The sequence below is a fragment of the Mobula birostris genome, chromosome 12 (assembly GCF_030028105.1).
Source record: "Mobula birostris isolate sMobBir1 chromosome 12, sMobBir1.hap1, whole genome shotgun sequence".
Lineage (NCBI taxonomy): Eukaryota > Metazoa > Chordata > Chondrichthyes > Myliobatiformes > Myliobatidae > Mobula > Mobula birostris.
In genome coordinates, this window is record NC_092381.1 from 73,940,652 (window position 1) to 73,957,807 (window position 17,156).

At 39.9% G+C, this 17,156-nt stretch overlaps 1 protein-coding gene across 2 annotated transcripts in view; it reads left to right on the plus strand.

The window, feature by feature from the left end:
* The window catches only part of kif14 (kinesin family member 14), a 116,153-nt gene that overhangs the window by 39,374 nt on the left and 59,623 nt on the right, over window positions 1–17,156 (plus strand). For both annotated transcript variants that reach the window (XM_072274142.1, XM_072274143.1), the window contains exons 12-16: window positions 116–263; window positions 5,182–5,245; window positions 5,906–6,090; window positions 7,405–7,507; window positions 11,678–11,838. In XM_072274142.1, the coding sequence (XP_072130243.1) occupies window positions 116–263; window positions 5,182–5,245; window positions 5,906–6,090; window positions 7,405–7,507; window positions 11,678–11,838 (661 nt within the window). The remainder of the gene's footprint in view (window positions 1–115; window positions 264–5,181; window positions 5,246–5,905; window positions 6,091–7,404; window positions 7,508–11,677; window positions 11,839–17,156) is intronic.

The window sequence follows — 17,156 nt, forward strand, 5'->3', positions numbered from 1 at the left end:
CTTAAACATTAAAACTTCTTTTGTTTTTGTTATATTTGTTGTAATTTGACAAATAAGCAAGATAAGTTGTTGAAACTGATTCAAACTTCTTTCCTTTAATTTCTTGCTGAACCAGAGCTGAAATTAGAGATTGAAAAGTTGAAAGCTGCTCAGATGAGTAGCCAAGGAATTCAGTCTGAGAAATATAAATCATCCCAACGAGAAATTGAGGCCTTAAAATTGAAGCTTCGTCAACAGGAGAGAGAAATTGCAGAGGCACATAGGTAAGGTAATGAATTTGAAGCACAAGAGAGATAAATGATGAGAGAGAATTTGAGTTTGAAGAAATAACAAACAGCATAGACAAAGGAGAATCGGTTGCTGTTATTGTTCCTTGGATTTTCAAAAGGCCTTTGACAGGGTGCCGCACATGAGGCTTCTTAACAGGCTACGAGTCCATGGTATTACAGGAAAGATTCTAGCAAGGATAAAGCAGTTACTGATTGGCAAGAGGCAAAGAGTGGGAATAAAAGGAGCCTTTTCTGGCTGGCTGCGGGGCCTAGTAATGGTCCATAGGGGTCTGTGTTGGAACCAATTCTTTTTACAGTATATATCAATGATTTGGATGATGGAATTGATGTCTTTGTTGAAAAGTTTGGAGATGATATGAAGATAGGTGGCGTGGCAGGTGGTATTGAGGAAGTAGAGAGGCTACAGAAGGCTTTAAACAGATTAGGAGAATGGGCAAAGAAATGGCAGATGGAATACAGTTTTGGGAAGTGTATGATTTAGTGGCCATTACAGAAACCTGGTTGCAAGTGGAGACGACTGGGAATTAAATATCCAAGAGTATCAGGTAATACGGAAAGATAGGCAGGAAGGCAGAGGAGGTGGAGTGGCGCTCTTGATTAGGGATGAGATCAGGGTGATTGTGAGAGACGATATAAGATCTACGGAGCAGAGTTTTGAGTCCATCTGGGTAGAGATTAAGGATAGTAAAGGGAAAAAATCACTGGTGGGTGCTGTCTATTGGCTATCTAATAAAAATATTGTAGTGGCAGAGGTGATTAACAAAGAGGCTTGTAAGAACGGAACGGCAGTTGTCATGGGGGATTTTAACTTCCACATAGATTGGATGAACCAGGTTGGTCAAGGAAGTCTTGAGGAGGACTTCATAGAATGCATCCGTGATGGCTTTTTTGAGCAGCATGTTAGTGAACATACAAGGGAAAATACTATCTTAGATCTAGTCCTGTGCAATGAGATAGGTAAGATTAACGATCTTGTAGTCAGGGATCCTCTTGGAAAGAGTGATCATTGAATTTTGCATTCAGATGGAGGATGAAATAGGTCTAAAACTAGTGTATTATACTTGAACAGGGGAGACTACAACAGGATGAGTAGGGAGTTGGCTAATGTAGATTGGGAGCACAGGCTATTTGGTAGGACAGTTGAGGAACAATGGAATACTTTCAAAGAGATTTTTCACAGTGCTCAACAGAAGTATATTCCAGTCAAAGCAGTAAGTTTGGGGAGAACCAGCCTTGGATAACTAAGGAAATAAAAGATAGTATCAAATTAAAAGCTCGTGTGTACAAAGTCATAAAGAGTAGTGGGAGACTGGAGGATTGGGAAAGCTTTAAAAAGCAACAGAGAACAACTAAACAAGAAATAAGGAAAGGGAAGATAGAGTATGAAAGTAAATTAGCACAAAATATAAAAACAGCAAATATATAAAGCAGAAGAGGGTGGCTAAAGTCAACGTAGATCCCTTGGAAGATGATAAGGGGAAATTAATATTGGGTGATAAGGAAATGGCTGAGGCATTGAATGACTATTTTGGGTCAGTCTTCACGGTGGAGGACATGTCTATAATATGCCAAGGAAGGATGTTGTGGACGAAATGGGAGGTGAGGACCTTGGTAAAATCCACTGTCACTGAAGAGATAGTGATGAGCAAACTGGTGGGCCTGAAGGTAGATAAGTCCCCTGGTCCTGATGGGATGCATCCCAGGGTGCTGAAGGAATTGGCAGAGGTTATAGTAGACGAGTTGGTAATCATTTATCAAAACTCTCTAGACTCTGGACAGGTCCTGGCAGATTGGAAGACAGCAAATGTCACACCACTTTTTTAAAAAGGATGTAGGCAAAAGAGGGGCAACTATAGGCCAGCTAGCTTAACATCTGTAGTCGGGAAAATGCTTGAAGCTGTCATTAAGGAAGAGACCACACCAGGAGTACTGTGTGCAGTTTTGGTCTCCAAATTTGAGGAAGGACATTCTTGCTATTGAGGGAGTGCAGTGTAGGTTCACAAGGTTAATTCCTGGGATGGCGGGACTGTCATATGTTGAAAGATTGGAGTGACTAGGCTTGTATACTCTGGAATTTAGAAGGCTGAGAGGGGATCTTATTGAAACATATAAGATTATTAAGGGATTGGACACGCTGGAGGCAGGAAGCATGTTCCCGCTGATGGGTGAGTCCAGAACCAGAGGCCACAGTTTAAGAATAAGGGATAGGCCATTTAGAACGGAGTTGAGGAAAAATTCTTTCACCCAGAGAATGCTGTGCCCCAGAAAGCTGTGGAGGCCAAGTCTCTGGATGCTTTCAAGAAAGAGATGGATAGAGCTCTTAAAGATAGCGGAATCAAAAGTTACGGGGATAAGGCAGGAACTGGATACTGATTGTGGATGATCAGCCATGATCACAGTGAATGGTGGTGCTGGCTTGAAGGGCCGAATGGCCTACCCCTCCACCTATTGTCTATTGTCTAAATAGCGAAACATTTAGAAGGGAGTGGTTCCATTAGACAGACGCAACATGGATTCAGAAAGGGCAGGTCCTGTTTGACAAACTAACTGGAGTTCTTTGAGGACATAATGAATGCAGTGGATAGAGAGGAACAGGTGGATGTTGTATACTTGGATTTCCAGAAGACGTTTGATAAGGTGCCGCACAAGAGACTTATAAATAAGATACGGATGCACGGAGTCGGAGGAAGTGTATTGGCATGGATAGTGGATTGGTTAACCGATAGAAGGCAGAGAGTTGGAATAAATGGGTGTTTCTCCAGTTGGCAGTCTGTGGTGAGTGGGGTGCCGCAGGGGTTGGTGCTGGGCCCGCATCTGTTTACCATTTACTTTGATGATTTGGAAGAGGGGACTGAGTGTAGTGTAGCAAAATTTGCTGATGACACTAAACTGAGTGGAAAAGCAAATTGTGCAGAGGATGTGGAGAGTCTGCAGAGGGATATAGATAGGTTGAGTGAGTGAGTCAAGGTCTGGTAGGTGGAATACAACATTGGTAAATGGGAGATCATCCACTTTGGAAGGAATAATAGAAGAGCTGATTATTATTTAAATGGTGAAGGATTGCAGCATGCTGTTGTGCAGAGGGACTTGGGAGTGCTTGTGCATGAATCACAAAAAGTTGGCTTGCAGGTACAACAGGTTATTAAGAAGGCAAACAGAATGTTGGCCTTCATTGCTAGAGGGCTTGAATTCAAGAGCAGGGAGGTCATGCTGCAACTATACGGGGTACTGGTGAGGCTGCACCCGGAGTACTGTGTGCACTTCTGGTCTCCATACTTGAGGAAGGATATACTGGCTTTGGAGGCAGTGTAGAGGAGGTTCACCAGGTTGATTCCACAGATGAAGGGGTTAACTTATGAGGAGAGATTGAGTTGCCTGGGACTATACTCTCTCGAGTTCAGAAGAATGAGAGGGGATCTTATAGAAACGTACCAAATTTTGAAAGGGATAGATAACATAGAAGTAGGAAAGTTGTTTCCATTGGTAGGTGAGACTAGAACTAGGGGACATTGCCTCAAGATTCAGGGGAGAAGATTTAGGATGGAGATGAGGAGAAACTGTTCTTCTCAGGGAGTGGTGAATCTGTGGAATTCTCTGCCCAGGGAGGCACTTGAGGCTTCCTCACTAAATATATTTAAGAAACAGTTAGATAGGTTTTTTACACAGTAAGGGAATTAAGGGTTAAGGGGAAAAGGCAGGTAGATGGAGCTGAGTTTACAGACAGATCAGCCGTGATTTTATTGAATGGCGGAGCAGGCTTGATGGGCTGGATGGCCTACTCCTGCTCCTATTTCTTATGTTCTTATATTCTAGTCCTCTTGAACATAGGATCTAATGTTGAGACTTTATAAAACACTGGTGAGGCCTCACTTGGAGTATTGTGCACAGGTTTGAGCCCCTTATCGGAGAGGGTTTAAAGGAGATTCACGAAAGTGATTTCAGGATTGAATGAATTGTCATATGAAGAGCTTTTGATGGCTCTGGGCCTGTATTCACTGGAATTCCAAAGAATGAGGGGTGATCTCATTGAAAACTATTGAATGGTGAAAAGCCTTGATAGAGTGTATGTGGAGAGGATGTTTCCTATAGTGGGAGAGTTTTAAGACCAGAGAACCCAGCTTCAGGATAAAGGGGCGTCCTTTTAGAATGGAGATGAGGAGGATTTTCTTTAGCCACAGAGTGGTAAATCTGTTAAATTCTTTACCACAGGCAGCTGTGAAGGCCAAGTCTGAATGTATATTTAAGGCAGAGTTTGATAGATTCTTGATTGGTCAGGACATGAAGGGATACAGGGAGAATGCAGGGTACTGGGCTGAGAGGAAAATTGGATCAACTATGATAAAATGGCAAAGCAGACTTAATGGGCCGAATGGCCTAATATTGCCCCTATGTCTTATGGTCTTAATCTTGCTAAACTCCACTCACTATTTGGTGCATTTGGACATTTAATCTGAAAACCTTGTTACCCATCCAATTCCCCCCCCCCCCCCATTATTTTAATGTATCCCTTCATTTTGGCTTGCTTAATACAGTATTGATTGTATTATAGACTGTAATGCATTGCCTTCTCTCGTGCTATCTCTGATTTGCAGAGTTTAAGCAATCTAGCTCTTCTACTTTATTCTTCATTGCACTTTGTGTTTATTACCTGACTCGGTTCTATCTTCTCTCAATTTTTTGCCCTTTTTCAATCATTTAGCCACTGCTTTAATAAACTTCATAATTCTCTCTATTGTATGACTATATCTGGGGTCAGGTGAACTGAATGCTTTTCTTCATGTAATCATGGGAAGGGAGTGATGACATTAGCCATGTTACATTATTGACACTTCTGTGACAAATGTACCACAGCTTTATTGTAGTCAAATGATATTCATTGTGCCACCTTTAGGAAATGGAGGGAAAAGTTGGACCAAGCAGAGGAGAGAAAGCTGGAAGAAGCGAGAGAACTGCAGGCTAGCTTTTTTTCATTCTTTCACTTTGATTTTAATATTATAGGATAATAATTAAATATTTCATGCTGAAAGAAAAAAATGGTCAGTTTCGTTCTGGACACACAAAACCAGAAGCCACAATACAGTGCGATTTATTTTTTTCCCAACACAGCAACTAATAAATCTACTTAAATTGTCACTGTGCACAAAATTTTGCCTTTTTCTGATGCGTTCAGAATTAGTGATGCTCTTGTAGTTTTATGGGAGGCACTCTGTGCACTTTAGTAATACTACTGAATAGCTGCCCAGTCAGCGAATTTAGGGTTTTGGTCTGTCACGTTACTGGAGAATATTAGCAGAAGTACCAAATGAAATGACCCCTCAAGTTCTATAAACATTGCAGGCATTGCTGCCTTTGCTGTAGATTTGTCTGGGATTAGTTACTGAATCTTAAAACTTACTTCAGATCTGCATCTTTGTAATAATGTTCCATAGTTGAAGGCATAGTTTTCAAAAATCTTTCAAATATTTTGGCTAATTATAAGTTGTTGATAAGGAAATACATATTTTTGAAATTATCAGAGAAAAATGAATTTCTTAAAAATTTTGCTATACATATAATGATCATATTGATCATAGAGGAAGAATATTTTACTTGCTAACAGTAAGCTGTTTCTGCAGAAAGCGGGAATCACTTTTAAAGTGGATAACAGTTTGCCAAACCTGGTCAATTTGAATGAAGATCCACAGATTTCTGAGATGCTCTTGTATATGATAAAAGAAGGTCAGACAAGAGTGGGAAAACAACAGCCATACTCCAAGCACGACATTCAGCTGTCAGGGGCACTCATTGCTGATGATCATTGGTGAGATTCAGAATTTTGAACTTGCTGTGTGCTAAATATAAACAGAATTATGGCATATTTTTCTGATTAAAATTTTCCTTTTGGTTTGGGAATTAAATTTAGTTGAAGTTAAAATTTGAATTTTATGGATCACATCCCTGTGGAACATGTTAAATGTCTAGGCATTTTGATTGCAGCACCTCATAAAACAGCATTTCCTAGGCAAACATTAAATTGATTGCAAGTGAAAAGATCTCACATTTAAACACTGTATCTCTTAACTGTTTCATAATAAAGTTGTAACATAGTATTATAGAAGGATATAGATCAGATGAAAAGTCGGGTGGAGTACTGGTAGAATTAAACTCGCTAAGTGCCAGGAATAGTACAGCACAGGAAAGGACCTTTAGGCCCACAAAATCATACTGAACTAATTAAGCTAACGACAGCTAATTCCCTTCTGCCGACATATGGTTCGTATTCCTCCACTCTGCATATTCATGTGCTTATGTAAGAGCCTCTTTATTATATCAGCTGCTGCCACCACACCTCCATTCGTGTAGAGGGGCAAAAGAGTTGGCGTGGACATAGTACGCTTCAATAAGTGCTGTACAACTTATCACACCAAAGATGACTAGTTAGCTCATTAACTCTGCTAACAGTAGTCCAATCAGGTAAAAAAATTAACCCTGCTGAGTTCCTACAGCATTTCCAGCATCTGCAGAATCTCTTGTGTTTTAAAAAAAAATCTTTCTCCACACTTTGCTTGCTGTGAGTGAATCTCCAAAACTAATAGAGGCACGTAATGTTTAATACCTTGCTAAAGGTGGTAGATTTTATCTTGGTAAACACGAGGAATTCTGCAGATGCTGGAAATTCAAGCAACACACATCAAAGTTGCTGGTGAATGCAGCAGGCCAGGCAGCATCTCTAGGAAGAGGTACAGTTGACGTTTCGGGCCGGGACCCTTCGTCAGGATTTTATCTTGGGTTTAAGTAAACAACAGTGCTTTCTTTAAAGTTGACACTGAAGTGGCAACCTTTATTTACTTAAAACTGTACTGTTTTTATACCCACCTGATGTAGGTTGACACTGAATGATTTTTCTGGGAAGGCTGGATTGTTTTTTTTTTAATTCCAGAAGGATCCGAAGTGGCTTTTATTCTTTCCTTTAAAAGAAAAACAAAATCCCCTTGAATGCACGTTATGAATGTGAGAGTGAAATTATGCTGAATTAGAACCTTAATATATTTTTAAGTATCAATTTGTTTTTCTAAAAGTATTCAGATGTATAATCCTTTCATTAAAATAATCCATGCATTGTTTTCACTTGCAGTGTGATACAAAGCTTAAAAGGTACAGTTAGCATTGCACCAATAGGCGATGCAAATACATATGTCAATGGACATCTTATAAAGCAATCAACTGTGCTACATCATGTAAGTAACTTCTAATGCAGAATGCATTAGCTGAACAACCTTTCTCTGTATTCTTTATCAAATTGATTTAAAGTTAATGCTATTTTTCTTGAGATCCGTCATAGATTTATTTTGCCCTTAACCTTAGACCCTAAGATAGTGGTCGCCATCCGGTCGATCTTTGAGACTTTCCCAGTAGATCCCGAAAAAAAAAAAAAAAGAAGAAAAATAAATACACAAATACATTATGCCTGACAAACCTTTTGATGCAAAAGCAAATTTTACCCCTAGAGTGCATATGTGAGTCATTTTTAACTCACACTTAGTTGCTTTCCCTGGTTATTGTGTTTCTCTTTTTCCGCTGCTCAGCGTCGTGAGTCACGTGTGCTGACATCATGTGACTATTGCCGCTGTCTGTCAAATTTCCATGGAGCGTAGGAGAGCTTTATTTATCTTAAACATAAATGAACAAACGGGCAAACTGTCCGATGGTGTGTGGGTAAAAATGACTCACTTATGCATTCATGACTTAACCAAAATTTGATCAACTTTAATCGGTTTTGACTCTATTATGCTGCTATTTATATTACGTCAGTTATGCAAAAGTTTGATCAATTGTACTGCTCTTTGTTTCTTTTGAATTTTTTGCCTTTGATAGCGTGAATTCATGTTTAGCATTTTGGATAATGTGCTAGTAACTAGCATTAATCTTAGTTCTTACTGAAAAGTTAGTGCCTCTCTCTCTCGATGTAGCTGTTGTATTTTTTTCAGCGTAGCTTGTGCTGCATCAAAGTGACCAATTAGATTAGATAAGAGTATAGACTGTTGCAAACATCAATATACGCCACTTGCTGGTGATATCCTGCAAGGTAGCTAGCTATCATTGCGGAGGCTCCACGAAATAAGGCGAAAGCATACAAATTTCATCCAGAATGGGAAGAAGAATTTCTATTTACCTTGGTGAAAGACGAGTGTGTATGTATGTTGTGCCACCAAACACAAGCACTGACTAAGGGAGGGAATCTGGAGCGGCACCACAACACCAACCACCAGAAATTTAAAGGCACCTACCCCCAAAGAGCGCAATCTGTGCCAAGAAAGTTGAGGAGCTGAAATCGGGGTTGAAGGCCCAGCAATCGTTTTTCACAAAACATGCTGCTCAAAATAAGGCTGCTATTGAAGCATCATTTCGTGTAAGTCACCTTTTGGCTAAACACAAGAAGCCTTTTACATATGGCGATTTATTCAAGGAAGCAATGGCCATTACTGCAGAGACCGTTTTTAATGACTTTAAAAACAAAAACGACATCAAAACCGCAATACGTAATGTACCGCTTGGCCCTGCAACAGTGACAAGGAGGGTGGAGTCACTGTCAAAGGACATGAATTGACAAGTGTTAAAGGGCTTGTCACTCTGTGAATATTTTTCACTACAGTTCGATGAATCCCTGTATGTAATGCAAACAGCTCAGCTTGTTGTATTTGTCAGAATGGCTTTCCAGGATTTTACAACAAAGGAGGACTTCCTCACTCTTTTGCACTTAGAGGAGAGAATGAGAGGTGAGGATATTTACAATGAGTTTAAAAAAATGTCCGTGAAAATGACATCCTCATTCATAAGCTGGTGGCAATTACTACTGATGGGGCCCCAGCAATGCACGGTGTGCGCTTTGGTTTTATAGCACTGTGCTGTAATGACCCTGATTTTCCTAACTTCCTGAATTATCACTGTGTGATTCATCAGCAGGTCTTGGCTGGGAAGGTCATGGACTTTTCTCATGTAATGACACTGGTGGTCAAACTGATAAACTTTATTCAAGCAAAACCGCCTCAGCACCACCTATTCAAGGTGTTATTGGATGAGCTCGATGCTGCTTATGGAGACATACTTCTTCATACTGATGTTCTGTGGTTGAGTCACAGCAAAGTGCTGCAATGATTTGTTGACTTGCCGCCTGAGATAAAGACTTTTCTGTCGACAAGAAACGAGGAGCACGAGGAACTGTCGGATGATGCGTGGCTACTGGATTTAGGGTTTCTGACAGACCTAACGGCTAAATTAAATGCACTTAACAATGAACTCATGGGAGAAGACCAACACCTAACCCACATGATAAGTGCAGTAAATGCGTTTAAGGCCAAGCTCGGTATTTGGATTTCAAATTTAAAGAACGGGAGGCTGACACACTTTCCCAACTTAGAGAAAATGTTACAGGCCATCAAGGAAAAAAATGCTTTTCGCCCTGAGCTGTGCTGTGCTTACCTAGACGAACTGGCAATAGAGTTTGATCGGCGTTTTGGGGTGTTAAACATCATGAAAGATATTGCTGCATTTACTTCAAACCCATTTCTGCCAATCGATATAGAACAGATAGCAGCCAAATTCCAGCAAGTATTTGGTGTGCCAAGTGATATTGAAATGGAAATACTGTAATTGATTTGCAAAATGACGTTGAGCTTAAAGCAAGATCAGGGGACGGTGACTTTTGGGGGCTTGTCGCAGAGAGAAGTTTCCTCAACTCGCCACGTGCACTAAAAGTCAGTGCCTACTTCGGGTCAACTTATCTGTGTGAAATTGCATTTTCACAGATGAAAATTATTAAATCTAAGTACAGCAGCTGTCTTACTGACAGACACTTCACAGACTGTCTCAGACTGGCTGTCTGTAGTTATGAGCCAAATTTCAGGGAACTAGCAGAAAGTATTCAGCCCCAGTCATCACACTGAGTGCAACAGTCAATTTTTATTCATTTATTTTTCGTATTGAAATAAAATTAAATCATGAAACTTAGAATTAAAGGTATGAAGTATTGTAATATTCTTAAAGAAAGACAGCCATGGCCTGTTTGATATTCTAGTTACGGTGTTTTCTTGGTTGAATTCATTTGAAAGTTTGACAAAAGCATTTTATGCCCAAATAAAAGGCCTCAAGTTGGAAGTCCAGTCTGAGTTGTTTTTTCTCTAAACGATTTAGGAGGTCAATCTTGCCTTTCACTATGGCAGAGGTAGGGGATCTTGGGCTTAAAAAGGTTGGCGACCACTACCCTAAGACATAGGAGCAGAATTAGGCCACTCCGCCCATTGAGTCTGCTCTGCCATTCCATCACTGCTGATTTATTATCCCTTTCAACCCCATTCTCCTGCTTTTCCCCTCCATAACTTTTGATGCCCTTTTGAGCCTATCAACCTTCGCTTTAATGGCCCAATGACTTGGGCTTAATAGCCATCTGGCAATGAATTCCACAGATTCACCAACCCTCTGGCTAAAATAATTCCTCACTTCTGTTCTAATTGGATGTCCTTGTATTTTGAGGCTTTGCCCTTTGGTCCTAGACTTCCCCACTCCCCCACGTTCTCTACACATCCACTCTATCTAAGCCTTTCAGTATTTAATAGGTTTCAATAAGATTCCCCTCCCATTCTAAACTCTGTGAATACAGGCCCAAATCCAGCAAAGGCTCCTCATATATTAACATTTTCATCCCCGGAATCATTCTCGTGAACCTTCTCTGGACCCCTCTAATGCCAGCATATCTTTTCTTAGATAAGGGGCCCAAAACTGCTCACGGTACTCCAAGTGCAGTCTGACCATTGCCTTATAAACCTTCTGCGGACATATGCAGTAATGACATAACAAAGGAGAGCTTCAAATAGGTTTCTTGCTTATCCTTTCAGGGAGGGAAATTGAGTGTCATTGGCAGAATAGAGAGTGGAACAGGATGAAAGTTGGACAAAAACATACTCAGCCAGTCAAGCAGCATCTGTGGAGGCAAGGGGTTGGTTGATTATTATCCTGCATCTGAACTGAGCTGGAAATGGAATGATTCATGGTGTAAAGCAATAGGTACAGCAATGTGGGATAGAGGATGGGTAGTTTTAGGTGGAACCAGTTATTGAGGGGACACATGGAATCAGATGGGAGAAGAGAGGATGAACAGAGGTGGGTAGGTGATGGTGGAGCCAGGTGGGGAAGGGAAGGTGCACAGGGAATAGAAGAGATTAACAAAGGGAGACAAAAAAAAAAACAATGGACAGATGAGTGTGTGTGGGAGGAGAAAACCAAAGGAGTTGATTAGGATTAATTATATTTCTCTGGGAACACTGGTTAAATGATTATGCATAAATTGGAAAACATTACAGTTGAAGTAAAATGTTTAGTATAATTATAAATGTATATTGTACATTTTAAAGGGAGACAGAGTAATACTTGGTGGTGATCATTACTTCAAATTTAATCATCCATTGGAAGTCCAGAGTGGACAAAGAGCATCTTCTGGGAATGCACTCCTTGGAGATCCTCCAAAAGACTTTGAATTTGCAAGAGATGAACTTCTTCAAGCTCAAAGGGCAAGGTAAAATAAAATCTTCACAGCTGTTTCTGAAAATTTGGTTAACTGCTTCAAAAATTGATGCACACTTCACTGACAATCTTTCTGACTGACTATTTACATTGTTATGTATGATACATCGCTGTGTGTGTACATGTGAGAAAACTGCTTTTTGTTCGTGTGACCCATAATTGGCATGATTTTGTTACGACTTCAGTTTCCGGTGATTTTTGTGAATCAGCCATGACGGAATGGCCTAATTGTGCTCTTGTGTCTTATTTGTAAGTGTCTTCTTTGGGAATAGGTGAAGTGGGATAGTTTACTGTAACAACTCATCTTATTTATAGCTTTAAATTGGTCTTTGACAAAACACTAACCCCTGCTCCCTTTTCCAGTTTCCTTTGTCATCCCAAAATATGTAACAAGTGGGCTGATTGTTTGCCCTGTGGTTGTATGAAGAATTAATTAATGATTGTGTGGATAGATGTGCATTCATACACACCTTACAGTCTGATGTATTTAGTAGTTATTAAATGGCATGTTTGTGAATGGAAATTTGATGTTTTGAAAATACAAACGTGGATTTTCAAAAGATATTTGCTGAAGTGCTGTGGAAAAAGCTCATTGACAATATGAATATATAAACTTTATCACGATAGTACTATTTCAGATTTTGTTTTCAGAAAGTTTTCTGTCATCTTGCCCGTTCTCTCGCTCTTGTTTTTACCAATGAAGTGTCTAAAGAGAACACAGGTTAGAGGATTGGAAAAATCAGTATCTTATAAAATGTTGAATGTGAAAGAGCAGCTGATAGGAAACCTGAAGAACATATATTAAATGGCAAACTTGTAGTACAGAGTATAATATAATAACAAACAGGATTTTGAATTGCCTGTCTTTAGATGTGGGAGAAAAATTGAATCTGAGTATTTTTAAAAAAAAAAAAAGGAGTAGAGTTGTAGGTTTTCCAGGACGGTATATACTCCAGGTTACTATGGGAATTAAGGGAAGAGATCATTTTGCCTTTGGTGATGATTTTTGCATCCTCACTCTAGCCGTAAGAAAAGTACTAGATGTTTGGAGGTAACAAATGTTATTCCTTTGTTTAAGTAGGGATAACCCAGGGAATTATAGACTAGTGAGTCTTACTTCAGTTGTGGGCAAACTATCAGAGAAAATTCTTAGAGACAGGATTTATGAGCATTTGGAGAAGCAGAGTCTGATTAGGGATAGTCAGCATGGCTTTGTGAGGGGCAGGTCATGCCTCATGAACCTGACTGATTTCTTTAATGTGACAAAGCACATTGATGAAGGTAGAGCAGTGGATGTGGAGCATATGGATTTTATTTTTTAATTTTAGTAATACAGTGCAGAGTAGGCTCTTTGAACCACACCGCCCCGGCAACACCCGACAACCCCGGTTACGGGACAACTTACAATGATCAATTAACCTACTCTGTGCTTCTGTAAACTGTGGGAGGAAACCAGACCACCCAGGGAAAACTCACACATTCCTTGTGGAGGTCATACAGAGACTCCTTACCAGAACTGAATTCCGAATTCCGATGCCCCAGCTAACTGCTCCGCTAATGTGGCAATTGGGATTGCCAATCCCTAATTTTAGTAAGGTGTCTGATAAGCTTCCCTATGGTAAGCTCATTCAGAAAGTCAGTGACATGGGTTCTGGGGTAACTGAGGTGAGGTGAGGTGAAGGCCTCTGTCCATCAGAGTTGACCTTGTTTATTGTGTCTTAGCTGTCTAGATACACAAGCCTGGGCAGTACAATATGGAGAGCAAGCTGTTGCCCATACAGCAAGCACTCCCCCCGCCCCCCCCCCCCCACGCATCTGATGAACCCACAGGAACAGTAGAGACTGATATAGTTTGGTATCAGCAATGTTGCAGAAGTTGCCAGTCAGCATTGAACTCAACGTAGGACTGCCTTAGGGACTCCAGCTCTGGAATGTTCCTTCAAATTCCCAAAGTATTCTACATGAGTGTGTATAGCTACAAAGCAGCGGAGGTTTGCGATCAGAGTTTTCCTTCTCCTAGATGAACTGTCAACTGCAGCTGAACAATATCCGCGCAAGGTGACTGGTTTTAAGGTGCCAGTAACCCACCTTTATTGTACCTCTTCTCCTATTAGAAGAAACATTTCTGCTGGGCTTAGTAGCTAAGCCACACGTGAAGGCCAGGAGCTGGAATTGGTTGTCAGAGGCTATCTGAGATGCATGCCATTGGGAGCATTTAATAGGTAGTAGGAGCTTGTCCTCATTCCCAACCCCAGCTATGACAACCTTAAGGATCCTTAAGGTTGTAGATGAGTATATTCTGCTTGGAGGTCAGAGACCAATAGTGTTCTGCAGGGGTCTGTTCAGGGACCCCTGCTCTTAGTGATATTTATGAATGACTTTGATGAGGACGTGGAAGGGCAAGTTTGCAGATAAAATGAAGGTTGGTGGAGTTGTGGATAGTGTAGAAGGTTGTTGTAGGTTATAGTAGAACATTGACAGGATGCAGAGCTGGACTAAGAAGTGGCAGATGCAGTTCAACGCAGAAAAGTAAGAAACTTTAGAAAGTCAAATTTGAAGGCAGAATACAGTTAATGACAGGATTCTTAGCAATGTGGAGGAACAAAGGGACCTTTGGGTACATGTCCCTCAAAGTTGCTACACAAGTTCATAAGGTTGTTAAGAAGGCATATGGTGTCTTGGCCTTCGTTAGACAAGGACTGAGTTCAAGAGCATTGAGGTAATGTTGCAGCTCTATAAAACCCTGGTTAGACCACTTTTAGAATATTGTGTTCCATTCTGGATGCCTCATAAGAAGGGTGTAGACATTTTACAGAGGGTGCAGAGGAGATTTACCAGGATGCTGCCTGGAGTAGAGAGCATATCTTTTGAGGACAGGTTGTGCGAGTTAGGGCTTTTTTCTGTGGAGCAAAGGAGGAAGAGAGGTGACTTGATTGAGGTGTACAAGATGATAGAGGTAATAGCCATTTCTCAGAGCAGAATTAGCCAATATAGTACAATATCCAATTTAAGGTGATTGGAGGAAAATATGGGGGCGAGGGGGGTGTCAGAGTTAAGTTGTTAAGATATTGATACAGATCGATGAGTGCATGGAACACCCTGTCAGGGGTGGTGGTAGAGGCATATACATTAGGGATAGAATAGAATTGCAGATAGAAATATATATCTGACACTGAATTAGAGAAATGAAGAACGGAGCAACAAAATATATAGTGAAAGGCATAAGCTTGTCGTACATTCCCTGTAATTTAGAAGGGTGCTAATAGTTCTTGAAAGTATAGTAAACACTTCCCTCAATAAGGAAAGGAAAGGTATGTCGCGTCCGGAGTTTTTCTGGTTAGCGGATGATTTCCCTCCACGCCTCTCTGACGTAGTGGGGAACCGCATACGAGGCAAGTTACAGCAGTGATTTGCCATTGCATTCTGCCGGGTGAGTTTCCAAAGAGATCGCCAGCTCGTAACCCAGCACAGATGGAAAGCGTGTGGGGGAGCCAGCTGGATTCGAACTTGGGACCTTTCATCCCGAAGTCCGCTGCTGATGCCACTATGCCACCAGCCGAGTCCCCTCAATAGGCAATCCAGAATAAGGGGGCACAGTTTTAAAAGCTATAAAAAAAGTACTTTTTCCAGACAAAAATTCAATGGAAAAAGTAGAATTCTTATTCAGGTTATAGAATCTTACTCCAATAACATTTTCCATATGGGAGATTATTTTATCATGTAATAATGGTGTGGAGAAAAGGTACAAATCAGTAATTATCTTATTGAATGTCAGAAAAGCACAAATAATTGACAGCCTTTTTACAATTTCTGTATTACTTCTCATCATTGCCACTGTCATTTAGTGTCATCCTTACAGTTGCATTCAATTATAGAATGTGAATAGAACTCTAGGGAGCATGGGATATTATGACAACTTATAATATACTCTTGTTTCCTGTGTGTAATTGATTATTAACCAACTTTTAAAAAATACCTCTAAGGACTGGCAGAGAAACCAGCCTTTCTCATTGTTAAAAAGATTGAGATCTGACAGATATAAATTTGAGGGATTTGTCTGAGGTGGACTGGAGAGAAGTATCTCTTATTCTCTTCCAGTCCACTTCCTCAATAACCATCCCCAATCCTATTAATAAATAAGTGATAAAATTGTCAGCCCAAAGATGCAGTGGTGATTAGCTTAGATGTACTTTATGCAGACAGTTAATGATTGTCAAGATCTGTTATGTTCTTCCTAAAAAAGCAAAATCTTAATCGTTTTCAAAAAAGAGTGAAATATTTTGAAAAACAATTAAATGATTTTGTGGAAAGAACAAGGAAACAGTGGGTGGTGGTTAAATGGAACAAGCTGCCAGAGGAATTGGTAGAAGTTGATACAATTCCATTTAAAAAGCATTTGGACAGATTGTTGAATAGGAAAGAAGTCAAAGGATGTGGGCCTAATCCAGGCAAGTGGGATTAGTGTGGATAGGCATTGCAGATGGCATGGATGAGTTGAGCCAAAAGCCCCATCCTGTGCTCTAGGACTCTATGAAAAATGGAATTTTGGTGAATGGATCTTTTAAAAAAAAAATGATGGTGCATTTGTGAGCACAAATGTAAATTAACTGTCTGTTCAGCAGAATTCTGCAAATTACTAAGAAGTTTAGACATACAGTAACTCCAAAAGTGGGTGCACTTGTGTTATACAAAATATTTAGAAAAAACTAACCTCTGCCAAGCCTGCAAACCTATTTTCGTAGTTTGAACTCTGGTTGAGTGTTATACTTCATTTTAGTAATAAACTATTATGTATCAGGTGGGGAATTATTCAGATTGAAAATGTTGTGTGATCAATATTTGTAAACAGCCGAAATAACACGAATGCAAGATAAATGTATTGCTTGAGAAATAATGTAGTAAAATGTATTTGAAATTGTATGCTATGAACTTAGAACACAGGGTATGAAAGGTAAAATTCAAAGTTTTTTTTTTAAAGTTGATCAAGTTTGTTTTTTTAAATACATAGATGAGGATCAGGTTTAATTAATGAGAAATCCTTGTTCCTGGAAAAGAATATTGTGCTATTCACAAGAGGGAGTAAGGTGAAGACTCAATTGTAAATGAGAGTTATCAAAATAGAAAGATAAAAGACATTAGATGGATTTATTATGTGGATATTATTGATAAATTGTAGTAACAGAGAAGTGTGCTCTGCAACTTGCAGATATTTTAGGTTAGGATTGCACAATAAAATGTACAATTTTATGCATTCATGAATGCAGGATTGAATAACTAGGGGTACTGCAGAATGTTATTTTTCACCAAATG